We start from the raw sequence: 27663 nt of genomic DNA, 5'->3' as shown, positions 1-27663 counted from the left end.
CACAGAGTGACCTCAGACTTATCTTTTGGACCAGACAACCCCTTTAAACCCCATTTTTTTTTATAAGCCACAGTGATTTTTACATATTGTACTTTTGACTGTTCATTTCCCACTTTTAAGTTACTTTTTAAGAGGAATTCTATACAAATTAGTAATGAAAAAAGCTAATGATTATAAGTTCGGGTTCAGATGGGCATATGTAAAATCATTTGTTTTTCATCCAGAAAAAAACTAAATTTTTCATCTGTATGGTGATCCATATGTCATCTGGATGTTTTCTCTACATGTATATGGCATCTATTTCTATACATCTATAGCTAAAAAAAAAATAAAAGGCCAAAAACAGTTAATGATTGCAATGGATCGGTAAAAAAATGGATGCATTATGGAAAGTATCTGTATGGCATCCTGTTTTTGCAGTTGAGAAAGGTTTCTATGCAGTTTGATAGACGGTCACTTAATGGATCTCAAACCAATGCTAATTTTTATGTGTTTTTTTTCTTTATGATTCCAGCAATAGAATAAAGGCATTTTTGGAAATCCATCTCTGTGTATCAACCTGCACATATTTTTTTCTTCAGGATGTTTTATAACTTAAGGGCACTAATACCTTTCTCCTTGGGCAATCTTGTAGTCTATGGTTGTGTCCAAGTAATCTGATAATAAGAGTAGCTTGTTATTAGTTCAAGAAGATCCATTAAAGTTGTTTTTATAAATTACTGTATCATTCATTATGTATTAGCATCTTTAACCTCCCGATCAACATAAACTTCTTTAGCTGTAGGGAGGGCCTCTGGCTAACTGATATGCTCGATGTTGTGGTCCCAAACTCCCTGTACTATATAACAGTCGGACGGTGGAGGAGTTTTACTAAGCAAAATGTTCTAAAATTCTATCTGAAAACTGTGCCAAAAACTCGGTCAAATATATTTGTGTAATTTTGCTGTCCAAAATATTGGTGCAGTACTGGACAGTATGTACGTATACCCACAAAAGTTGCATCAGGAAGAAGTACTATTTTTATAAATTAAATGGAATATTTGCCCTTTTTGCTAATTATAACTCTCTTTTGTATAAGTGAAACTTAACATGTAGCAACAATATTAGTGTGAACAAAGTGTAAAAAAATACAGCATAGTGCTACTTGTCATTCCTAAGGTCTCAGTTTATAGGCTGAATCATGAAAGGCGTGAAATCTTATTTTTTGACAAATGGACCTGATTAAATTGAATGAGCGTAAAGAATGAGGGATGTGTCAGTGCTCCACATTTAAATTGGTAGATAGTATTACAAAGGATTCCTAAACCAAACTGATTGTATTTGCAATTAAAGAAATCCCTAACTTCTTTAGCCTTTACCTTAGTAAAATAAACACAGTATGTCCTGTATTGGTTATTCCCAAAGTCTTAATTTATAGGTTAAATGTTTACTTCACGCATATCATAAAGTTTCAGCAACTTCAATATTTAGTTATTGGAATTATATTTACTGAAGACCATAGGACTCTTAAAAAAATGAGACTAAACAGTCATTTACACTGCAATATAATCGCGAATGAGAGTTGTTAAAAATGCTTTTTTTACACTTAAAAGCAGGGGGAGACAAAGTAGAATTGGTGGTGTAAGGTAAGTATATTGCCCAGTTTTTATATTGCAAATCTTACAAAAAATGTAAAGATTTGAAAATCCCAGAAAACTGTAGAATGCATCAGATGATCAGCCGATTGCTCCGTGTCCCTATCCCAGCACCTCTGTCAAACAGCTGATTGTGTTATTACTCTTCAGTTAATTAGATGAATGGCCCTCCTTCTAATACAAGCATGGCTCAAGTCCACCAGATCTGGAGTCAGTTTTTTACAGGCGAATTCCGCCAGCAATCTGCCTTAAAAAGCACCCCAAAAGTGTCCCATAAAATGAAAATAGTGCACAGCATTGTCAAAACGACATTGCTGTGCACATGTTCTGTCTTATGACACTTTTTTAACCGCTTCAGGGCTTGGAAATCCCAAATCGGTTAGAAGTGACATGCTCGTGCTGTGAAGCCACCTGCTCTGTATACTTAAAGAGGTTGTCCACTACTATAGAGGATGCGCCCATCGATTTAAAAGGTGGAAATACGATTTTTTGTAAATACCTCCTGTGGTCATTGTTGCCTGTGAGCGGCGCTATTGCTGACCGCTCACCAGGCATAACGTGACTCCGGCTGTAGCCAAGTGTGACCCAGAGACGCGCTACCCCCTGATTGATGGGCTGTGGGTGGGGTTTCCCTGCATGTCACAGCCCAGCATCCACCACACTTTCCGAATGAATGCAGAGGAGGGAAAGCGCGCGGTGGATGCTGGGCTGTGACGTGCGGTGAAACCCCGCCCACAGCCCATCAATCAGGGGGTGCAATTCACTGGGTCACGCCCGGCTGCAGCCAGAACTTGACGTTACATCAGCGGATGCCAGAGCCGGCTGCAGCCGGGTCACACAATGCCTGGTGAGCGGTCAGCAATAGCAATACCTTTTAAATCAACAGGGCATTCTCCATAGTAGTAGACAACCTCTGTAACAGTATATAGAGAAACTTGCCACAAGAATGACGTCAAAGAAGCTACTGCAAAACGACTGCCAGCATTTTCCGGAAGCGGCTTTGCCTGAAAAACTCGACGGCTGCACCGAAATCTAAATGATGTCATGTGCGCAAACTCTAAGTATATGTACACTGAGTTTTTAAAAAGTTTTTGGAACAGAAATTGAGCAGAAACTCTGAAAATCCTTCTCAAAAACAAACTCATCAAAAACTTGGGAGTTTCTGCTCTAAAAATTCAGTACAAAAAAATCATACCCTTACATGAGAATGAGCTGCTTTCTGATGATATCCACTTATGGGACATATTTTTTGCACTGTCCTCCATTGCTCACTTATGCTTTACAATACACACTAATGAAAATGACATTTTCAAGCAGTTGTATATATCTGTAAAAATATATAAAATCTGGGATTAATTGTCCTTGGTGTGCGATCACATTTATCAATTACATGTGTAGATGTATGATTTACTACATTAAAAGTAACTGTATAATATATGCATGTATAATGACATCCCCCCAATATAATTACAGACATATAAAAACTTATGGAAAGTACAGCATTGTAAGATGTAACAATCATAAATTAACAACCATAGGTTATTACACAGAGATTTTATTACATGTCTGACACTGGATGTTTCTGTTTCAGGATCACAACTTGCGCTATGTCCATGAATAAATATGTTGAGGAGAACGTGTCTCAGAAATCATATACAACCATTAAATATTTCATGAAAATGTTGAGCAGCGTCAGCGAAACCTTGATTTTTATCTTCATGGGCGTTTCTACAGTTGGAAGAAATCACGAATGGAACTGGGCCTTTGTTTGCTTTACTTTGTTATTCTGCTTGATTTGGCGTGCAACGGGTACGTATGACACAGAGAGAGCTTCACAAAATAACATGTTACATATTCTGCAGTCCAACTATTTATACCTCACAAGGCGAACATATGTGTGTATATATATATATACTAGATGGTGGCCCGATTCTAACGCATCGGGTATTCTAGCATATGTCTCCCGACCCTCCTTTATAATGCCCCATGCAGGAAGTCACATCCCCCGTATATAATACCCCATGCAGGATGTCACATCCCCCGCATATAATGCCCCATGCAGGAAGTTACATCCCCCCTATATAATACCCCATGCAGGAAGTCACATCCCCCGTATATAATGCCCCATGCAGGATGTCACCTCTCCCCCATATAATGCCCCATGTAGGATGTGACCTCTCCCCCCATATAATGCCCCATGTAGGATGTCACCTCTCCCCCCCATATAATGCCCCATGTAGGATGTCACCTCCCCCCCCCCATATAATGCCCCATGCAGGATGTGACCTCTCCCCCCATATAATGCCCCATGCAGGATGTGACCTCTCCCCCCATATAATGCCCCATGTAGGATGTGACCTCTCCCCCCCATATAATGCCCCATGTAGGATGTGACCTCTCCTCCCATATAATGCCCCATGCAGGATGTCACCTCTCCCCCATATAATGCCCCATGTAGGATGTCACCTCTCCCCCCCCATATAATGCCCCATGTAGGATGTCACCCCCCCCATATAATGCCCCATGCAGGAAGTCATATCCCCTGTATATCCATCCCCCCATAGTGCCCCATGCAGGTCCCCTATGGCCCCATACAAAAAAAAAAAATCCAATACTCACCTCCCTTCTCAGCTGCTTCTCTGGACTCCAGCGTAGCCGGCATGTTGACGCTGTGCACTGTGACCGGTCAGGAGAGAGCGCGGTGTAAAGACGTCACCGTGCCCTCTGACCTGAGACGTCACAGAGCATCAGGAGGAGACACAGGAGCTGCTGCGGAGGCACGAGGAGGGGTAAGTATGATGCCGGTGCCGGGGTCCTGATCGAGCGGGGGGAGGGACGGGAGGAGAGGGGAGGGACGAAAGGAGAGGGGAGGGGTAAGTATGACGCCGGGTGCCGGGGTCCTGATCGAGCGGGGGGAGGGACGGGAGGAGAGGGGAGGGGAGAGGAGAGGAGGGGAGAGGAGGGGAGGGGCGTCACACTTGTCCTCGGGAGATAAGCTGCCGTAGCCGCTGATCTCCCGACGATAGCCGCATGTAGGTCAGCGGCGCCTGCGGTCGGGGGACTTATGCTGCGAGTAGCCGGCTGCATCTCCCGGCTGCATCGCCGCTGACCTCCGTGCCGCACATGAGCCACTAACGGCCGCCATGTTTTCAGAAATGCCGCATCGCTGATTGGCCGCGGCCGGACCAATCAGCGACCCAGGATTTCCAGGACAGACAGACAGACAGACGGGATAAGACAATTATATAGTAGATATGTATGTATGTATATGTATATGTATATATGTGTGTGTGTGTGTGTGTGTGTGTATAAATATACATATATATACATAATATATATACAGTGGCATGTAAAAGTTTGTTGGCCCCTGGTCAAAATTACTGTTATTGTGAACAGTTTAGCAAGTTGAAGATGAAATGATCTCTAAAAGGCCTAAAGTTAAAGATGACACATTTCCTTTGTATTTTAGGCAAAGAAAAAATATATTGTCTTCTTTTACACTTTAAAAATTCCAAAAAGGAAAATGGGCCTATGCAAAAGTTTGGGCACCCTTTGAGATTTGTGTACTCAGATAACTTTGACCAAGGTTTCAGACCTTAATTAGCCTGTTAGGCTTGCGTCTTGTTCATTATTATCATTAGGAAAGGACATGTGATGCAAATTTCCCAGCTGTATAAAAACCCAGCCTCCTCTAACCTTGTGCCAAAAAACAGCAGCCATGGGTTCTTCTAAGCAACTGCCTAGCACTCTGAAAATGCAAATGGTGGAGGCCAAAAAGCAGGAGAAGGCAATAAGAAGATACCAAAGGGTTTTCAAGTTGCCCTTTCCTCAGTTCGAAATGTAATTAAGAAATGGCAGTTAACAGGAACAGTGGAGGTCAAGATAAGGTCTGGAAGACAAAGAGAGATTTCAGTGAGTGCTGCTTGTAGGATTGCTAGAGAGGCAAATCAGAACCCCCGCTTGACTGCAAAAGACCTTAAGGAAGATTTAGCAGACTCTGGTATTGTGGTACATTGTTTTATTATTCAGAGACACCTGCACAAATATGGCCTTCATAGAAGAGTCATCAGAAGAAAACCTTTCCTGCGTCCTCACCATAAAATTCAGCGTCATAAATATTCAACAAAGCATCGAAACAAGACTGATGCATTTTGGAAACAAGTCCTGTGGACTGATGAGGTTAAAATAGAACTCTTTGGCCACAATGATCAAAGGTATGTGTGGACACAAAAGAGCACAGAATTTCAGGAAAAGAACATCTCACCAACCATTAAGAATGGGGGTGGATCAATCATGCTTTGGGGTTGTGTTGAACCAATGGCATGTGAGCAAGTTTCTTTGTAGTGCTTGATGGTTTTTGCAACTGCACTTGGGGACACTTGGGGACACTTTCAAAGTTTGCCCAATTTTTTGGACTGACTGACCTTCATTTCTTAAAGTAATGATGGCCACTCGTTTTTCTTTGTATTATGGCAAGAAAAAGCAGCTAACAGTCTATTCAGTAGGACTATCAACTGTGTATCCACCTGACTTCTGCACAACACAACTGATGGTCCCAACCTCATTTATAAGGCAAGAAATCCCACTTATTAAACCTGACAGGGCACACCTGTGAAGTGAAAACCATTTCCGGTGACTACCTCTTGAAGCTCATGAAGAGAATGCCAAGAGTGTGCAAAGCAGTCATCAAAGCAAAAGGTGGCTACTTTGAAAAACCAAGAATATAAGACATATTTTCAGTTGTTTCACACCTTTTTGTTAAGTATATAATTCCACATGTGTTAATTCATAGTTTTGATGCCTTCAGTGTGAATGTACAATTTTCATAGTCATGAAAATACAGAAATCTTTAAATGAGAAGGTGTGTCCAAACTTTTATATATATATATAAGTTTGGACACACCTTCTCATTTAAAGATTTCTGTATTTTCATGACTATGTAATTTTTTAGTCACGGTAAATGGGTGATTAAGCAATTCCTTCACTTCAGCCACCTGTGTCCATTGACCTTCATTTAGGGTTACCTGAGGGTTCACCATATCTATAAGAGACGGTTTTAGTTCAAGCAATCGCTCAATCATTAAATAAGTGCTGCCCCACCGAGTGGCTTGATCGACAATTGCCCCTTTTCCAGCACGTCTCTTCAAGATGGAATCAATTTTAGGGGTTCTGGCGGCAATAACCAATTTCCTCACTTTTCCAATCAGATTTCCAGCATTTTCCTCTTGCAGACTATCTCTTATTGCCAGCTGCAGCGTGTGCACAACACAGCACATGTGATGAATAGGAAAGTGTTTTGAAGCAGCTTCAACAAGATCATCTATTTCTAAAGTATAATTTTGCTGTTCTTCTGTTGTAATATCTGTTTGTTCCTCAGTTACATGAACAGCACTGTGGCCTTCCATCTCAAACATACTGAATCCTAAATTTTCTTCTAGCTGTTGTTCATTACTCTCATTCATCAGTTTAATTGTACTTATCATGTTTGAAGCATTGTCCGTTACAATAGCAAGAACCTGTTCTTTTTTGAGTTCGTAATCTTGCAGAACTTTTTCCACTAAGGCCTGGAGAAACTGGCTGGTGTGATGAGCTTTAGTATCTTTTACTGCCAGTTTCTTGGTAACAATTTCTTTGTTGTCACAAACATATCGAACATTGATGGCAAAATAGTTCACTCTGTGAGGTGTGCAGGCATCCATTTTAAGAAACATGAAGCGTCTTTTGAGAGTCTTTTTAAGATCTTCCTTTTGTTTAAGGGCTTCTTCAATCACTAATTTTCTAATACTTTCTCTTTCCAGAGAAACACCAAGTTTGCGGGCCATTTCTCCATTAAGAGCTGTAAAAGCTGGTCGTGCAAATAATGATAATGGTACACTGTCCTTCACAACAAGCTGTATGAGCTGTCTTTTAAACATATCTGCTGTCATTGTTACAGTAACTTTGTCACTTACAAAATATCTTATTAATGATGTTTGAGATGCTCTTTCCTCCTCCTTTGTCTGGCAGGAAGTGCTGGGCGCGGGGTTCTTGGTGCTGCTGTTATCTTTCTCAGTCACAGCTTTGAAAACTTCTGGGTGGAAGCGTTGTAATTGTAAATGTCTTTTTAGATTGGAAGCTCTTGTAGGAGCATTTGTATCACTGCCTGACTATGCACTGATTTTGGCATCACAGCATTTGTTTTCCTCTGGGTCACTTGTCATACATTGACACACAAAATATTTTTCATCTTTAGTCACTGAAATGCTCAAATACAGCTGACTTCATTGGGAGCTTCTTAGACATTTTGTAATCATATAAATTCGCTCTCAAAATAATTTTGTCCTATAAAATAAAAAAATGTATATTAGAATTCCAGCAAGAACAGGTAACCATGTACAGCGGGGAAAATAAGAATTTGATACACTGACAATTTTGCAAGTTTTCCCACCTACAAAGAATGGAGAGGTCTGCAATTGTTCACTTCACCTGTGAGAGACAGACTAAAAAAATCCAGAAAATCACATTGTATGATTTAAATAATATGCATTTGATTGCATAAAATACGTATTTGATACAATAGAAAAACAGAAGTTAATATTTGGTACAGAAACTTTTGTTTGCAATTACAGAGGTCAGGCAATTTCTGTAGTTCTTGACCAAGTTTGCACACACTGCAGCAGGGATTTTGGCCCACTCTTCCATACTGATCTTCTCCAGATCTTTCAGATTTCAGAGCTGTCGGTGGGCAACATTGAGTTTCAGCTTCCTCCAAAGATTTTCTATTGGGTTCAGGTCTGGAGATTGACTAGGCCACCCCAAGACCTTGAAATGCTTCTTACGGAGCCACTCCTTAGTTGCCCTGGCTGTGTGTTTTGGGTCATTGTCATGCCGGAAGACCCAGTCATGACCCATCTTCAATGCTCTTACTGAGTGAAGGAGGTTGTTGGCCAAAATCTCGCAATATATGACCCCATCCATCCTCCCATTGATATGGTGCAGACGTCCTGTTCCCTTTGCAGAAAAGCACCCCCAAAGTATGATGTGTCCTCCACCATGATTCATGGTTGTTATGGTGTTCTTGGGGTTGTACTCATCCTTCTTCTTCCTCCAAACACGGTGAGTGAAGTTGATATCAAAAAGTTCTATTTTGGTTTCATCTGACCACATGACCTTCTCCCATGCCTCCTATGGATCATCCAGATAGTCACTAGTGCACTTCAAATATACCTGGACAAGTGCTGGCGTGAGCATGTGCTTGCATGCCCTGCAGGATTTTAATTCATGACGGCGTAGAATGTTACTAACAGTAATGTTTGAGGAACTGGTCCCAGCTCTCTTCAGGTCATTGACCAGGACCTCCTGTGTAGTTCTGGGCTGATTTCTGACCTTTCTCAGAATCATCCTTACCCCATGAGGCGAGATCTTGCATGGACCCCCAGATCGAGGAAGATTGACAGTCTTCTTGTGTTTCTTCCATTTTTTAATTATTGTGCCAACAGTTGTTGCCTAACTCACAACGCTGCTTGTTTATTGTCCTGTAGCGCATTCCAGCCTTGTGCAGGTCTACAATTTTGTTCTTGGTGTCCTTAGACAGCTCTTTGGTCTTGGCCATGGTGGAGAGGTTGGAGTGTATTTGATTGAGTCTGTGGACAGGTGTCTTTTATAAAGATAACAAGTTCAAACAGTTGCAATAAATACAGATAATGAGTACAGATTAGGAGGGCTTTTTAAAGAAAAAGTAACAGGCCTGTGAGAGACAGAATTCTTGCTGTAAAATGCAATGAAATCCAATTTAATTATTTAAAAATTATACAATGTGATTTTTGGGTTTTTATTTTTAGATTCTCTCTCTCACAGTTGAAGTGTACCTTTGATAAAAATTACAGACCTCTCCATTCTTTGTAGTTAGTAAAACTTGCAAAACCGGCAGTGTACAGTCATGGCCAAAAGTATTGAGAATGACACCAAAATTATATTTTCACATGATCTGCTGGCCTCTGGTTTTTATTAGTGTTTGTCTGATGTTTATATCACATACAAAAATATAATTGCAATCATATTATGAGTACCAATAGGTTATATTGACAGTTAGAATGAGTTAATGCAGCAAGTCAATATTTGCAGTGTTGCCCCTTCTTCTTCAAGACCTCTGTAATTCTCCCTGGCATGCTCTCAATCAACTTTTAGACCAAATCCTGACTGATAGCAGTCCATTCTTGCATAATCAATGCTTGCATTTTGCCAGAATTTGTTGGTTTTTGTTTATCCACCCGTCTCTTGATGATTGACCACAAGTTCTCAATGGGATTAAGATCTGGGGAGTTTCCAGGCCATGGACCCAAAATCTCTATGTTTTGTTCCATGAGCCATTTAGTTATCACCTTTGCTTTATGGCAAGATGCTCCATCATGCTGGAAAAGGCATTGTTGGGCGCCAAACTGCTCTTGGACGGTTGGGAGAAGTTGCTCTTGGAGGACATTCGGGTACCATTCTTTATTCATGGCTGTGTTTTTAGGCAAGACTGTGAGTGAGCCAATTCCCTTGGCTGAGAAGCAACCCCACACATGAATAGTTTCAGGATGCTTTACAGTTGGCATGAGACAAGACTGGTGGTAGCGCTCACCTCTTCTTCTCCAAATAAGCTGTTTTCCAGATGTCCCAAACAATCGAAAAGGGGATTCACCAGAGAAAATGACTTTGCCCCAGTCCTCAGCAGTCCACTCCCTGTACCTTTTGCAGAATATCAGTCGGTCCCTGATGTTTTTTCTGGAGAGAAGTGGCTTCTTTGCTGCCCTCCTTGAAACAAGCCCTTGCTCAAAGAGTCTCCGCCTCACAGTGCGTGCAGAAGCACTCACACCAGCCTGCTGCCATTCCTGAGCAAGTTCGGCACTGCTGGTAGTCCGATCCCGCAGCTGAAACAGTTTTAAGATACGGTCTTGGCGCTTGCTGGTCTTTCTTGGGCGCCCTTGAGCCTTTTTGACAACAATGGAAGCTCTCTCCTTGAAGTTCTTGATGATGCGATAGATTGTTGACTGAGGTGCAATCTTTGTAGCTGCGATACTCTTCCCTGTTAGGCCATTTTTGTGCAGTGCAATGATGGCTGCACGTGTTTTTTAGAGATAACCATGGTTAACTGAAGAGAAACAATGATACCAAGAACCAGCCTCCTTTTAAAGTGTCCAGTGATGTCATTCTTACTTAATCATGACTGATTGATCGCCAGCCCTGTCCTCATCAACACCCACACCTGTGTTAATGGATCAATCACTAAAACGATGTTAGCTGGTCCTTTTAAGGCTGGACTGCAATGATGTTGAAATGTGTTTTGGGGGTTAAAGTTCATTTTCTGGGCAAATATTGACTTTGCAAGTACAGTAATTGCTGTTAAGCTGATCACTCTTTGACATTCAGGAGTATATGCAAATTGCCATTACAAAAAATGAAGCAGTAAACTTTGGAAAAATTACTATTTGTCTCATTCTCAATACTTTTGGCCATGACTGTACAGTCCTGCTCATTGTTATTGGCACCCATGAAGTTTAAGTACATAATGTGGAATATCTCCTAAAAAAATGAAACAAGTGAAACTGTTTTTTTGTATAGAGCAAATGATAAACAATAATTTAAAACAAAAACCAATGGGAGGGAAAAATAGAAAAACCTAAAGCTTGCTGTGTCACTGTATTGGCACCCTTTACATTAATTTAGTATGGAAACACATTTTGACTCGCCTGTGGTAAATCACAAAATTAAAAGAGATTCTCCTGTGATTGTCGGTTCCCATGTGACATGAATTAGCCAATGAATGATGACTTCAGTGTTTTAAAAAGCCACATGTTAGGCCCTGTTCCTTTGTCTTAATGGTGAAGACAAAGAAGCTGTCTGAAGACATCAGAATTGCTATAATTAGCAAACACAAGACTTCCAAAGAGTCACTTCTCCGTACTGGGATACCCAGAAGGGGGCGGGTTCACCACGGAAGGGGTCTAGTGCCACCACTGGGGGCGTCCTACACCCACTGAAGGTGTCACAAGGACTGTTGGTAAAGATTTAGTCTGTTGGCGGTGTCACAACCCTGGACATGTAGCCGCCAGGTGTCATATGTCCCCTGAGCCCATGGACTGCAGCCTAGGCAGACAGGACTCCTATTATGCTTATCCAGCCTGCAGTGTGGACTGTTGACCCGATGATGGGCCACAGGCATGTGCTGAGTCCGTTAATGGGGTGATGGTGCTTGGACTGCTGGATTCAGAGAGTTTAGTGACCCTAATCAGTGCCAAACTTCCCCATCAGCTGATCTACGCCTAGACTGTGGGCATTCGCTGCATACATGGGAACACCAAGGACTACCTAGTGGCCTGAGTGACAGTGGGAACAGACTGTGGTGCCCAATCCCACGAGATCGGGGTGGTTAAGGACCTGATACATCCTTTCATATTGGGGCGTGATTTCCCATTGTTCTGGGACTTGTGGGGGAAAGGAACCAGACTGAGTCACGTTGACAAAATCCAGGTCCCTAGGGAAATACCCTGGTCAACATCTGAAGGGGACGAGTTCCCATTGTGTGTCCTTGCCTGCAACGAGGAAGAGACTGTGACAGAGGAGGCCGACCTCCCTGACAGGAGAGAACTTTGGGTCTGCTCAAGTTCAGGACTTGACCTTGAAGGGGGCGTGGGACAATGTTACTGTCTGTAATGGAGTTGCTCAAGAGCTGGGGCAGACACCAGGTACCCACACTTCGCAGTTCAGGGGAAGTTATTGTATCGGGTGACCAAACCAAGGGGTGATGAGATAGTGGAGCAGCTATTAGTTCCAAGGCCATTCTGACAGTGGGTATTAGATATGGCCCATTCACATGTTCTGGGGGGACACCTGGGGGTCGAGAAGACTCAGGAGAGGATATTGAGGAGGTTTTATTGGCCAGGGTGTTACCGGGAGATCCTGAACTATTGTAGGTCCTGCCCCACCTGCAAGATAACTGCCCTCTCTTCCCACTTCCGTAGTCCTTTAATCCCCCTACCTGTGATAGAAATCCCTTTTGAGATGATTGCCATGGACTTAGTGGGGTGCTTAATCAAATCGGCCTGGGGCCACTGTTACGGGTCCGGGAAGTGGAACCTCTGAGCTGCAATACAAGGGGGAAGTCCTTGTAAGGAAGCGGGTGACTCCCAGGGAGGGCAAGCAGGTAGTCACAGCAAGTGACGGGGACAGTCTCTGGGTAGACAGGCAGGTGGTCACGGCAAGTGATGGGGGCAGTCTCTGGGTAGATAGGCAGGAGGTCACGGCAAGTGACCGGGGCAGTCTCTGGGTAGATAGGCAGGTGGTCACGGCAAGTGACCGGGGCAGTCTCTGGGTAGATAGGCAGGTGGTCACGGCAAGTGACCGGGGCAGTCTCTGGGTAGATAGGCAGGTGGTCACGGCAAGTGACCGGGGCAGTCTCTGGGTAGACAGGCGAGGCGGGTACCTGACAGGTAGCTGGCGGGCGCTCCCAGGTGAGCGGGCAGACTGAGACAGCAGGAAACAGTCAGGTAACTGGTGGACGCTCCCAGGTGAGCAGTCTGACAGATGAGGCAGGAGACAGGCAGGTGACTGGTGGGCGCTCCCAGGTGAGCAGTCAGCAGACAAGGCAGGTAACAGGCAAGTAACTGGTGTACGCTCCCAGGTGAGCGGTCTGACAGACGAGGCAGGTAACAGGCAGGTAACTGAAGGACGCTCCCAGGTGAGCGGACTGGCAGACAAGGCAGGTAAGTAGAAGATGCTCCCAGGTGAGCGGTCTGATGGACTAGGCAAGTAACAGGCTGGCATGCAGGACGGGAAGTCAGGCTAGCAGCGGAACCTGAGGGCTGAAGCACAGGTGAGACACAGTGCAAACAACATAGCTCGGGCACCTCCATTTTGGAGGAGGTGCCTTATAAATGGGAGGTCCTCCGGCAATTGGCTGGGGACTCCTTAGGACGGCGCGCGCGGTCCCTTTAAGAGCGGGGGAGCGCGCGCGCGCGTGCCCTAAGCACACTGCCGGGGAAGGAGCGCGTGCCGGAAGCAGCGGGGAGAGAAGCGCTGGAGGACGCCGCGCCAGGAGTGGGGAGGTGAGAGGGACGGCGTCTCTGCCTAGCACGGGGCAGAGACGCCGATGCTACAGTACCCCCCCCCTTTAGGCCCCCTCTTTTTTTGGCCAGAAAGAAATTTTTCAAGGAGAAGCGGGGCGTTGATGTTCTCCCTGGGCTCCCAAGTTCTCTCCTCAGGACCAAACCCCCTCCAATCTACCAGAAAAAAGGTCTTTCCTCTTACCCTCTTGGAGGCCAGAATACTCTCTACCTCAAAGACGTCATCAGCGGAAACCGGAGCAGGAGGGGCACCTGGATTATTGGAAAAAGAGTTAAAGACAACGGGTTTGAGGAGAGACACATGGAAGGAGTTAGGAATCCGTAAGGTGGCCGGGAGTTTTAGTTTGTAGGCCACCGGATTTATTTGCCTGAGGATTTCGAATGGGCCGATGAAGCGAGGACCTAACTTGTAGGAGGGTATCTTGAGCCGTACATGTTTGGAGGAGAGCCAAACCTTGTCTCCCGGACGGAATTGAGGCGGATCCAGATGTCTCTTATCAGCATATCTCTTCATCCGCTCGGAGGACAGAAGAAGTGCGGATCTAGTACTCTCCCAAATGGTAGAAAACTCGCTGACAAGAGACTGCGCGGCAGGGTTGTCCACAGAGGCGGAGACGGGAAACGGAATCCGGGGGTGCTGGCCAAAGACAACAAAGAACGGGGATTTGGAAGAGGACTCGCTCTCGTGGTTATTGTAAGAAAACTCAGCCCAAGGGAGGAGGTCCACCCAATCAGAATGGTGGGCATTAACAAAGTGCCGGAGATAGCTGGTAAGGATCTGATTGATCCGCTCCACTTGACCATTGGACTGAGGGTGGTAAGCGGAGGAGAAGTCCAGGGTGACGTCCAGCAGTTTACATGTGGCTCTCCAGAAGCGCGAGGTGAACTGAACTCCTCGATCCGACACGATGTGGAGGGGTAGGCCATGAAGACGGAAGATATGGCGGATAAAGTCCTTAGCCAGCTCAGGTGCAGATGGAAGACCAGGCAGGGGAATGAAGTGGGCCATTTTAGAAAAGCGGTCAGCGACCACCCAAATGACAGTACACCAGGCAGAGACAGGAAGATCGGTAATGAAGTCCATAGCGATGTGTTGCCACGGGGCAACAGGTATGGGAAGCGGCAGGAGATGACCAGCTGGTAAGTGTCTGGGAACCTTGTTGCGGCCACAAGATGAACATGCAGAGACGAAGTCTACCACATTCTTACGCAGGGTAGGCCACCAGTAATGCTGGGAAATGAGTAGGAAGGTCTTTTTTTGGCCGGCATGGTCAGCAAGTTTAGAAGAATGACCCCAGTGAAGAACCTTCTCACGGTCAGGAGGCGCCACGAACGTCTTGCCGGGTGGAAGACGAGTCAAATCCAGGGGGGCCACATTCATCACCTTGGAGGGGTCGATAATGTGCATAGGCTCCTCCTCTTGGTCGGAGGACAGGAAGGATCGGGACAAGGCATCAGCTTTGACATTCTTGTCCGCCGGGCGGAAATGAAGGATGAAATCGAAGCGGGCAAAAACCAAAGACCACCGGGCCTGACGTGGATTAAGTCTCTGGGCATTTTGGAGATATGCCAGGTTTTTGTGATCCGTGTAGATGATGACCGGGTATAGAGCCCCTTCAAGCAGGTAACGCCACTCCTCCAGCGCCAATTTAACAGCTAACAGTTCTCGGTCTCCAATGGAGTAATTGCGCTCAGAGGAGGAGAAGATTTTAGAGAAGAAGCCGCAGGTTACCATTCTCCCGGAAGAAGACTTTTGGGTGAGCACCGCTCCGGCTCCAGAGGAGGAAGCATCAACCTCCAGGTAGAACTGTTTGTTGCAGTCCGGACGGTGCAGCACAGGGGCAGAGGAGAAGGCTTGCTTCAGGGAAAGGAAGGCCTCCTCAGCTTCGGGTGGCCATACCTTGGGATTTGCTCCCTTACGGGTGAGCGCAGATATGGGCGCAGTCCGAGACGAGAAGTGAGGAATGAAGAGACGATAGTAATTAGCGAAGCCCAGGAATCGCTCTATCGCCTTCAAGCCCTCCGGACGGGGCCACTTTAGGACAGCAGAGAGCTTCTCGGGATCCATTCGCAAACCCGTCTGGGAGATAACATAGCCCAGGAATGGAAGAGAGGTCTGCTCAAAAAGGCACTTCTCGTATTTAGCATAGAGGTGGTTCTGCCTGAGCCTCAGCAGGACCTGACGAACATCCCTCCGGTGTGATGGAAGATCCGGAGAGGAGACCAAGATGTCGTCCAGGTATACCACCACGCAGGAGTAAAGAAGGTCACGGAAGATGTCGTTGACCAGTTCTTGGAAGACGGCGGGAGCATTGCAGAGACCGAAGGGCATCACACGGTACTCATAGTGTCCGTCACGGGTATTAAATGCCGTTTTCCACTCGTCTCCCTGACGGATACGGACCAGGTTATACGCTCCACGTAGATCCAGCTTGGAAAAGATCCTGGCGCCTTTAAGGCGATCAAATAACTCGGAGATGAGCGGAAGGGGGTATTTATTTTTAACCGTGATCTGATTGAGTCCTCTATAGTCAATACAGGGGCGTAGCGAGCCATCTTTTTTTTGACAAAGAAGAATCCGGCTCCAGCCGGGGAAGTAGACTTCTGGATGAATCCCCTGGCCAGATTCTCCTCTATGTACTCAGACATGGCCCGGGTTTCGGCCGCAGACAACGGATAAATACGCCCACGGGGTGGAGTGGCGCCAGGAACCAGGTCAATCGGGCAATCATATGGCCTATGAGGTGGCAATGTCTCTGCTTCCTTCTTACCAAAGACGTCAGCATAGGTCCAGTAAGGAGCCGGAAGACCGGGTAAATTAGCTGGGGTAGGTGAAGGACGAACCGGACGAACCGGAACCAGGCAGGTCTTATGGCAGTCCGGCCCCCACCGGAGTACTTCACCGGAATGCCAGTTCAACACGGGTTCGTGTGTTTGGAGCCAAGGTAGACCTAGCAATAGGGAGTGGGAGAGTCCGGGCAACACATGGAAGGAGATTACCTCAGAGTGCAGCATTCCCACCTGCAGGGTTATGGGTTCTGTGGCGAGCAGGATGGTCACCGGAAGGAGTCTTCCATCCACTGAGGCGACCGACAAGGGTTCAGCCAGAGACTTGGTGGGAATACGGTATTTCTCAACCAGGGACTGGGAGATGAGGTTTCCAGCGGATCCAGAATCCAGGTGGGCGAGTTCAAAGTGACGGGTCTCTCCCCAGGAGATAGATACAGACAAAGTCAGGGTTGGAGAGGATTTATTTTTGTCTAGGGCAACCTCTCCGAGCGGTCCTAGACACTGGAGTTTCCCGGCCTCTCCGGGCAGGAACGAATCAAGTGCTCCTTACTGCCACAATAGAAGCAGCTCCCCTCGGCTCGGCGAGACTCTTGGCGAGATTTGACCATCTTGGTCTGGTCGACCTGCATGGGCTCGGGTGAGTGTGCCCGGGGAGTAACAGAAGAGGAGACAGGTTTCTGGAAAGTAGGAGCTAGGCGGGGAAACCTTCTCTCACGGGTGGTCTCTTTGGTGCGTTCTTGAAACCGGATGTCAATCCGGGTAGCCAACGACACCAGGTCATCCAGGGTGGTAGGAATATCCCGACCGGCGAGCTCATCTTTAATCCGACCGGAAAGGCCCTCCCAGAAGACGGACACCAGGGCCTCATTATCCCAGGCAAGCTCAGAAGCGAGGGTGCGGAACCATATGGCATATTGGCCCACGGTGAGACTCCCTTGACGGAGACGTAGCAAAGAGGAGGCAGATGAATTCTTTCGTCCCGGTTCATCGAAGACTCTCCGGAAAGCAATGAGGAAAGACGACAGGTCGGACACCAGGGGATCCCCTCTCTCCCACAGGGGGTTAAGCCATGCCAGTGCCTCCCCAGTGAGATGGGACATGATGAATGCCACTTTGGCCCGGTCGGAGATAAACTGGTGAGTCAAGAGTTCAAAGTGCAGGGTGCACTGGTTTATGAAGCCCCGAGCTTGAGCGGGGTCGCCTCCGAAGCGAGGAGGTGCAGACAGCCGGGGTGGGACAGGATGCCATGGTATTGGTGGGCAACGGTGCTGCCGGGGTGCGAGTCGTGACACTAGCGGTGGTTGCTGGTGGAGCAGACAGTGTGTCCAGGCGGGAGTTGACATTCCGCAGGTGGTTCAGGATGGACTCCTGCTGGGATCTCTGACGGGAGAGTTCATGGTATAGGTCAGAGAGCGAGGGAGCTTGGGTGCCACCGGGTTCCATGGCCCGAGCTAACTGTTACGGGTCCGGGAAGTGGAACCTCTGAGCTGCAATACAAGGGGGAAGTCCTTGTAAGGAAGCGGGTGACTCCCAGGGAGGGCAAGCAGGTAGTCACAGCAAGTGACGGGGACAGTCTCTGGGTAGACAGGCAGGTGGTCACGGCAAGTGATGGGGGCAGTCTCTGGGTAGATAGGCAGGAGGTCACGGCAAGTGACCGGGGCAGTCTCTGGGTAGATAGGCAGGTGGTCACGGCAAGTGACCGGGGCAGTCTCTGGGTAGATAGGCAGGTGGTCACGGCAAGTGACCGGGGCAGTCTCTGGGTAGATAGGCAGGTGGTCACGGCAAGTGACCGGGGCAGTCTCTGGGTAGACAGGCGAGGCGGGTACCTGACAGGTAGCTGGCGGGCGCTCCCAGGTGAGCGGGCAGACTGAGACAGCAGGAAACAGTCAGGTAACTGGTGGACGCTCCCAGGTGAGCAGTCTGACAGACGAGGCAGGAGACAGGCAGGTGACTGGTGGGCGCTCCCAGGTGAGCAGTCAGCAGACAAGGCAGGTAACAGGCAAGTAACTGGTGTACGCTCCCAGGTGAGCGGTCTGACAGACGAGGCAGGTAACAGGCAGGTAACTGAAGGACGCTCCCAGGTGAGCGGACTGGCAGACAAGGCAGGTAAGTAGAAGATGCTCCCAGGTGAGCGGTCTGACGGACTAGGCAAGTAACAGGCTGGCATGCAGGACGGGAAGTCAGGCTAGCAGCGGAACCTGAGGGCTGAAGCACAGGTGAGACACAGTGCAAACAACATAGCTCGGGCACCTCCATTTTGGAGGAGGTGCCTTATAAATGGGAGGTCCTCCGGCAATTGGCCGGGGACTCCTTAGGACGGCGCGCGCGGTCCCTTTAAGAGCGGGGGAGCGCGCGCGCGCGTGCCCTAAGCACACTGCCGGGGAAGGAGCGCGTGCCGGAAGCAGCGGGGAGAGAAGCGCTGGAGGACGCCGCGCCAGGAGTGGGGAGGTGAGAGGGACGGCGTCTCTGCCTAGCACGGGGCAGAGACGCCGATGCTACAGCCACCAATACATCCTGGTGGTCATGGACTATGCGACCCGGTACCCGGAAGCGGTACCACTGAAGAACTCGTCGAGTAGAAGCATAGCCCGAGAACTTGTCCATATATTTGCCACGACCGGACAGCCGAAGGACATACTAATGGATCAAGGAACCCCGTTCATGAGCAAGCTGCCAACCTCCATTTACCATCCGCACACAGACGGCCCGGTGGAGCGCTTTAATAAAACCTTAAAGGCAATGCTCAAAAAGGTCATAGAGAAGGACGGTCATGACTGGGACTACCTGCTACCGTTCCTGCTCTTCTCGGTAAGAGAGGTCTCACAAGCCTCTACAGGTTTCTTCCTGTTTGAGCCATTGTATGGACGACATCCACAAGGGCTCATGGATATTGCCAAAGAAACCTGGGAAACCGAGGTTACGCCCCACCGGAGTATCATCGAACATGTTGCCCAGATGCAGGAGAGAATGGCAAAAGTGATGCCTATCATGAAGGCTCATCTCCTCCAGGCACAAGAGGCCCAGGCAAGGGTCTATAACCGGTCAGCAAGGCTGAGACAGTTCCAGCCTGGGGATCACGTTCTGGTGCTTATTCCCACCATTGCCAGTGGCAAGGCCCATATGAGGTGGTGGAGAAACTCAGCGAAGTGAACTACAAAGTTCACCAGCCTGGCCGAAGAAAGCCGCACCAAGTGTACCATGTGAACTTGCTCAAGCCATGGCGAGATCGGGAAAATGTGCCATTGGGAAGGAAGGAGGAGGCCAAGTACTTAGGCTACATCGTCGGGAGAGGCGAAATTAAGCCACAGGTCAATAAGATCAAGGCAATTCAGAACTGGCCGCAACTGCTCTCCAAGAAGCAGGTGAGAGCATTTCTTGGAATCATGGGATATTACCAGCAGTTTATCCCAAATTTTGCCATGATTGCCGCACCACTGACAGACTTTCTGAAAGGCACAAAATCAACGATGGCGAAATGGCCGGTTGAAACTGAGATGGCGTTCCAACAGCTGAAGCTGGCACTCTGTAAGCAGCCGGTCCTGGTCACACCAGACTTTACTAAAGAGTTAGTGCTCCTGACAGATGCATCAAAGGTTGGTCTAGGAGCTGTGCTGTCGCAGGAGATAAATGGGGAAGAGCATCCCATCCTGTATATGAGCCGGAAGCTCTCATCCTGCGAGAAAATTTATGCCATTGTGGAGAAAGAATGCTTAGCCATAAAATGGGCCATAGACACGCTAAGATATTACCTACTTGGCTGAAAGTTTAAATTGGTGTCAGACCATGCCCCTTTGAGATGGTTGAGGGAAAAGAAGGGTAAGGATGCCCGAGTAACTAGGTGGTTTTTAGGTCTCCAAGACTTTAATTTTCATGTGGAGCATAGACCCGGGAAGTTACAAGCTAATGCTGATGCCCTCTCCAGAATTCCCAGCTTGGTGTCTGAAGGTGCCCAAACTCCCGGCTTTGGGCAGAGGGGGGGAATATGTGACAGTCACAGGTATGATATATGAGGGGGGGTATGTGTCACGCAGATTGTTAGCCTGTGTGAACTGAAACCAATAAATTTTCTGCCAGCATGTTATATGCTGGGGGTTAACTCTTTTAAAGTGTATGGTTTTATGGGAATGACATAGACATGGGAGGGAAGTCATTCCCCATACCTCCACCTCAGGGTGTCGCTGAGCAAGGTTTAAATATTCAGTCCTGTTTTTTTTCCTGTGTTGTTGAGTTTGGAGTGGCAAAGAGTCCAGACTGGAAGGACAGGTCAGAGAGGAGCTGGGACTACAACCAGTGTGGGCGAAACGCACACTGCTATGGACTGTGCTATCGTTTATCTTTTGTTTTTGTTGTTTTGCCAGTAAGGTTGTTTATTTTTGCTGGAGCTGCAGGGCTTTATGCCACATAATAAAGCTTGCAGAGAAAGCACGGTTCTTGAGTCTACTTCCGGAAGCGGCCGAGTGAGGCGTCATACCACCACAATGGCTAGAAGAAACGTTTGGAGGCTGTCAGCAATGCCAAAGTGTGTGTAACCAAGTATTAATTAGTTGCCTTTATTGCTGCCCATGTGGTTTATTCTGTTTCTTCTTTAAAATTGCAACATGGAAGTTGAAAAACAATGTTTTATTGTTGTATTACTTTGGACCACTTATTAAAAAATACTGAGGAGGATATAACTTTGGTACATTTCCATTTATTTCAGAAGATATTGTAGACTCTATGAAAAAAATTAAGGGGTGCCAATAATGGTGAGCAGCACTGTATCAAGTACTTTTTTTCCCCACTGTATATGCTTTTAGCAGTTAATTATGTAACTTTAAATGTAGATACTTAAAATAATTCAATGTCTCACTTAATATATTATTAAGATAAAATACATAGGCACAGCTTCCAAATCTAGATGTATTTACAACATTATGATCAGCCTCCTGGCAAAAAGGTTTATGTTGCATAAAACCTTTCTTGTCTTATTTATATACATGGATGGATTTCAAACTGCCCTTCCCCAGGTGGACTCTGTGTCAACAAATGCAATTTCAGCTCACCATTCAGTGAAGTAAAATCCATGGTCTAATGAGCCAGGTGATGCACGAAATAAAGGAGACAGATGGTCAAAAAGAATATAGAAAAGGTGTATCCATCCAGCTCTCATCCCAAGATTCAATAAAAAATTGCCAATTGTTCAATTTTTTATTGAACCTCGAGATGAGTGCTGGATAGATCTTTTCAACATTTCTATGTCAGACCCTTTCCGATGCTCTAGCCCACCGTTTCTCAATTCCACTATATTTTTGATGACTTTTTTTGTACCAGACCACACCTTAGAAACATTGCTAAGCTAATTACTACTCTATTTGGCTACTTGAAACTAAATTATTCTATAGAGCAAACTATAATCATTTACCAGCTGATTCTGTGTGCCGGTCTCTCCAGTTTTCATATGTACTTCCCAATGTGCTTCATAACTTTGCTATATTGTGCAATACTACTAACTGGTCTGTCATAGAATCATAGAATGGTAGAGTTGGAGGGGACCTCCTGGGTCATCTGGTCCAACTCCCTGCTCAAAGCAGGATTCACTAAATCATCTCAGACAGATGTCTGTCCAGCCTCTGTTTGAAGACGTCCATTGAAGGGGAACTCACCACCTCTCGTGGCAGCCTGTTCCACTCATTGATCACCCTAACTGTCAAAAAGTTTTTTCTAATATCTAATCTGTGCCTTCTCCCATTCAGTTTCATCCCATTGCTTCTAGTCTTTCCTTGTGCAAATGAGAATAAAGATGATCCTTCTTCAATGTGACAGCCCTTGAGATATTTATAGACAGCTATTAAGTCTCCTCTCAGTCTTCTTTTTTGCAAGCTAAACATTCCCAAATCCTGTAACCGTTCCTCATAGGACATAGTTTGCAGACCGGTCACCATTCTGGTCGCTCTTCTCTGAACTTGCTCCAGTTTGTCGATGTCTTTTTTAAAATGTGGTGCCAAAAACTGGACGCAGTATTCCAGATGAGGTCTGACCAAAGAGGAGTAAAGTCCGATAATGACTTCACGTGATCTAGACTGTATGCTTCTGTTAATACATCCCAGAATTGTATTTGCCTTTTTTGCTGCTGCATCATACTGTTGACTCATGTTCAGTCTATGATCTATTAGTATACCTAAGTCTTTTTCACATGTACTGTGGCTTAGCTCTATTCCTCCCATTTTGTATATGCTTTTTTCATTTTTATTGCCCAGATGTAGTACTTTGCATTTTTCCCTGTTAAAAACCATTCTGTTAGTTACTGCCCACTGCTCCAGTTTATTTAGGTCTTTTTGAATCCTCTCTCTCTCTTCTCTAGTATTAGCTATCCCTCCTAGCTTTGTGTCATCAGCAAATTTAATCAGTTTACCCTCAATTCCTTCATCTCATGTCATGACATGTCATGTCATAACCTTACCTTACTAAAATTCATCTCTAGAGCTAAAATTTGACTAAGACTTAAAGTCATATCACAGATACTTGAATCTTACTAAAAAATACTGTATAACTGGCTCTTGGAACTACGAGCACCACTTTCAGTTTACACATTACACCGCTGAGACATTGATCTCCTATTTATAACCTATTGATGTGAGCACCATTTTTTTATTCCTTTCTTAGGTGTTTTTATTTTGACTCTGATAAGCAACCAGTTCCGTACAATACAACTAACACCAAAAGACCAGTTCATCATTGCATATGGTGGACTACGAGGGGCAATCTGCTTTTCCCTGGTTTTTCTACTTCCTGATGCTGTATTCCCAAGGAAGAAACTGTTCATTACATCAGTTATAGTGGTGATATTTTTTACTGTGTTTATTCAGGTAAGAATCATTTTACAAAATACTATTTTAGTTTTTTTTTTTCATATGACATGAATAAACCACTGTCGGGGCTTTTTATGAAAAGTTGGAAAGGGATTCATGACAATGTATCTGTGGCTCTGTAATCATTTGCGTCGTAGATTCTGTTCACAATTTGTAGTACAAAGGGAAGTGCTGATGGATCCCATTTACTAGTAATGGGTTCTCGTATGGCTTTCTTGTCCAACATGGAGTAATCTGCAAAAGAAGCTCTGAATGCAGCCTTAAATGAAGATGTAAGTAGAGGCTTTAATAAGAAAACAATGTTGTATTTAGTGATTTAACTTTCTCTTTTAGGGGATAACTATTCGTCCTTTGGTGGAGTTTTTAAATGTTAAACGGGCAAATAAAAAGCAGCAAATTATCAGTGAGGAAATTCATAACCGGGTAAGACAAAACCATGCATGATAAAAACTATACCTGTGTAATTGTTATGGCCATTGATTACAAGAGGTTTCACCAATGGGTTTGACACAATAATAAGTCTCCAATACCACAGGTTCTAAATCTGGTGTATAAGTCAGTCCTTTCTGGAGGTGACTTTGAAGTTATTTACCTCCACTAGAGTTAATTTCTTATGGACTGATTCAAAGATATCTCATTGGTTATATGACCTGTTTGTACTATAACAGCAACAAAGCTAAAGTTATATTACACAAATCGATGCAAAAATTCCACCAAAATACAGAGGTGCATAATTTAGTATTGTAAAATGAGCATCGCGGGAGCCTCTGGTAACCGCTATATAAAATATTTAAAACTTAATCTATGTTTCCTTGTTATTTTGTTTCCAGTTCTTGGATCATGTGAAAGCTGGCATTGAAGATGTATGTGGACACTGGGGACACAACTACTGCAAAGACAAGTAGGCTTACTATTGCATACGTTTTATTAGTATCCAAAAATGGTCACCTGGAAATTATAGAAATGTGAATAATTATTGTTCTTTAAGTCTACTCGTCTGTCACGTCATTTTTAAGATCCCCACCCATATTCCTAATTGAGTGGGAGACAACCTAACTATAACTTCCACAATGCACAACACAGGGATTATGGAGATAATTTATCAAAAAACAGCCCAACACTGCTGTATTGTTAATAGGGCTTAATGTGGTATGCTTTAATCTAGAGGTACACAATCTGCAGTCCAAGAAGCTACATACAGCCCGGAATGCCATTCTGGGTGATTCTAAAATATAAGGCAAAAATTGCTCATTTGGCAACTAAACTGCATGTTAGCAGCCACAGAGTGGGAGAAGAGCAGGAGCACACAATTTAGAAGCAGGGTTCACATCTCTGGGTGCCCATATATTAAGAATAGAATCCCTTAAAAATGTTTGGCACTCCAGCCAGGAGTAGGTAATCTAAATAAGTTGCCATTTATGAATGCTGTTCTCTCGACTGTAGGTTATGGGAGTTGTGAAACTTTAGGCTCTTAGCACAACACTAAGTTCTTTAATGAAATAGCATATTCTTTATTACAGTGTTGGTACCAGAAAGGGTTGTGCATCACTGCTTTACTTCTAATAATCCCATTGCGTCTCTCTCAATTGACATTTATAAGAAGGTGAGCAAACGTGTGCAGCTGTTTCAGCAGCTCCCTTAGAAGTGATTGGAGAGAGCTGTACACAAACTACCTCCCCATTCATTTTCTGCCGACATTGAGTGGCCATCTCCTATGGTAGGTCGGGGTCAAGTGACCTTGTTTTGGAGATCAGTGGAGGTCGTAGAGGTGATACCTGCATCTATCTGAGATCTATAGCAGTGGATTGGGATACCATTTTAAGACTGTGTGCCCACGATCGAGAGCTGCTGTGGGTTTGACGCTGCAAACTTATGCTGTGTCAAACCCGCAGCGGCCAGATGTTACAGCATAGTGGATGGGATTTCTAAAAATCCCATGTCCACTATGCGTCTGCGGCACACCCACGGAACCTGACTCGCGGCGCGTCTTTCCAGACCGCAGCATATCAATTTCTCCAGCGGGTCTGCATGCGGGCTTTCCCCATAGACCTAACCTCTATGAGGAAAATCCGCAGGTGAAAAAAAAAATGGCGCCGCTCATTTGCATAGATGAGCGGAAGCCTCCGGCGGCTCTTCTGCAGCATCTGGCCCTCAGGCGGCTCCGGACAGTGTGCACAGGATGACTTCAAACTAAGTACCGCTGCTCGGTGCTTCACGGCGGGACCAATCATTTATATACCCCTTCCCACCTGCTTATTTTCCCTCAATCTCCGCCCTCCTCTTTGATTGACAGCTCTGGCTTCATAGGGCAAGAGAAGGGAGGAGATAAAAGGAAATCAAGCAGGTTGGAAGGTGTATATAAATGATTGGCCCCATCATGAAGCAACGAGTGCCTGAACTGGATTTGAACAGTCATTTTGTGATGACAGAGTCCCTTTAAAGGGAAAAGTTATCCACCACTCATATCAACCATGTGAAAAGCAATTTTGCCATATAACCCCTTTCCCCAATATTACTAAATTACAATATGGCCCAAAATGCTAAAAAAATGTATTATAATTCTACACAAAGTAATGATGTATTGCATTTTATACTTAGCTTAGGTATAAATATCGCTATGGTGACATTGTAACTGATTTACTAAGATTTCAGAGCTGGACATAAGAATGATTTCTAGTTTCTATTGCATGTCAGTAATTGTAATGTCAATAATTGACTCATGGCGTTGGTTGAATGTGCGCTTGCTTCTTGTTAACCTTCCAAGGTTTCGGTCAGATCTTTAATCCTGAAAGTTCATTTTTTTTTTTTTTTTTTTACATATCTATAGTTTAATTAAATATTTGTATTTTCCCAATAGATTTAAATATATTGATCAAAAATTTCTGCGTAAGCTGTTGGTTAGAGAAAATGAGCCCAAATCAAGTATAGTTTCTCTATACAAAAAGCTGGAAATAAAGCAAGCTATTGAGATGGCAGAGACTGGCCTAAGCAGAGATCCATCTTTATCATCATTGGGGTAAGTGCCGCCTAAATATTATATGCTGGTGTCAAATAATATGCACTAGTCTAAACTGATAAAAAACTGCATTGCTAATTCCACAGGTATTCATAGTAGGTGAATGACTCTGGGGAGGGCACCAGGTAGAAAGGCTCTGCATCTAATTTAGTTTCTGCCTCACAAAAGTGTGGGTGTGTGGCTTGATTTGATTAGGAGGCGGATGTGCAGTACCCAGCAGCGGCCACTATCAGAAGACGGAGCAGCTCTGCAATTGAGTAATTCCGGCTGCCGACACCGAGAACAGCTGATCAGCAGGGGTGCCGGGTCCTGACCGTTCAGACGTTGATGACCTATCCTAGTGATAGGTCATCAATGATAAAGAAATAGACAACCTTTTAAAGATGGCGATCAGCACTGGTAATTAGAACCAAAAACTTATGAAGGGAGAACAGAATAATTAGATTTAGGGTTCGCTCACACTGCCGTATATTCTCTCATGTGAGATAATCGGGCCATTTATGTTAATGACATTCAGCTGAAACTCTGATCAAAGTTTGATCTGAGTATCATCTCATCTGAGTGTGATCTGATTTTCTCGCATCACAGGTGCGGAGAAGATGGAGAACTTAATTTCTCCATCTTCTCCATTGTCTTTGTGAGCATACATTGGACTGCAATCGGGTGACATCCGAGTGCAGTGCGATGTTTCACATGCACCCATAGACTTGAATGGCTGTGCACTATCCGAATATTGGAGTCACTTGCAGCATGCTGCTATTGTTTTCTCATGCCGAATCGGAATGAGAAAAAAAAAATCGCAGATCTGCACTGCCCCATAATATAACTTTGGGCCGAATGCTATCCGGTAAAACATCGGATAGCACTTAGACGTGTTATACACTACTGTGAGTCAACCCTTGATTGCAGTAGCACAGACCTCAAATAAAACATCTATAATTGGGTCCTGCAGTCAAGTGTTACCTTTCTCCATCAGTCTCCTCTTCTGAACCTGTTTAGTAAGGAGCACATAGTGACAAAATACTATTACAAAGTTGTTTTATTTTTCAAAATACTTAAGTATTTTTTTACTATTTAGAGTGATGATAATATTTTTAGAATTTTTAGTTTTATGTTATCATCTTCTGTTTTTTCTCATAAACCAGAACATATGACAGAAATAGAGTGAAACCTCTTTCCACAACTGAAGTCAATGAGATGCGAGATGTCTTATCAAAGAACCTCTACCAAATTCGTCAACGTGTAAGATGTTGCACTTTGTTATGTTTAGCATCGACTTGTTCAAATGGCCT

The 27663-nt window shown here is 45.2% G+C and overlaps 1 protein-coding gene across 2 annotated transcripts in view; it reads left to right on the top strand.

Annotated features, from left to right (window-relative positions):
* Window positions 1–27663, top strand: part of LOC141210718 (sodium/hydrogen exchanger 2-like) — a 176983-nt gene that overhangs the window by 127817 nt on the left and 21503 nt on the right. For both annotated transcript variants that reach the window (XM_073664758.1, XM_073664759.1), the window contains exons 4-9: window positions 3226–3443; window positions 23150–23352; window positions 23689–23778; window positions 24186–24256; window positions 26213–26371; window positions 27517–27613. In XM_073664758.1, the coding sequence (XP_073520859.1) occupies window positions 3226–3443; window positions 23150–23352; window positions 23689–23778; window positions 24186–24256; window positions 26213–26371; window positions 27517–27613 (838 nt within the window). The remainder of the gene's footprint in view (window positions 1–3225; window positions 3444–23149; window positions 23353–23688; window positions 23779–24185; window positions 24257–26212; window positions 26372–27516; window positions 27614–27663) is intronic.

This window comes from Phyllobates terribilis, unplaced genomic scaffold (assembly GCF_046119375.1).
Source record: "Phyllobates terribilis strain yellow unplaced genomic scaffold, ASM4611937v1 Scaffold_2__4_contigs__length_985480577, whole genome shotgun sequence".
Lineage (NCBI taxonomy): Eukaryota > Metazoa > Chordata > Amphibia > Anura > Dendrobatidae > Phyllobates > Phyllobates terribilis.
The sequence above is the reverse complement of the archived record's forward strand: the minus strand, read 5'-3'. Positions and strand labels throughout refer to the sequence as shown.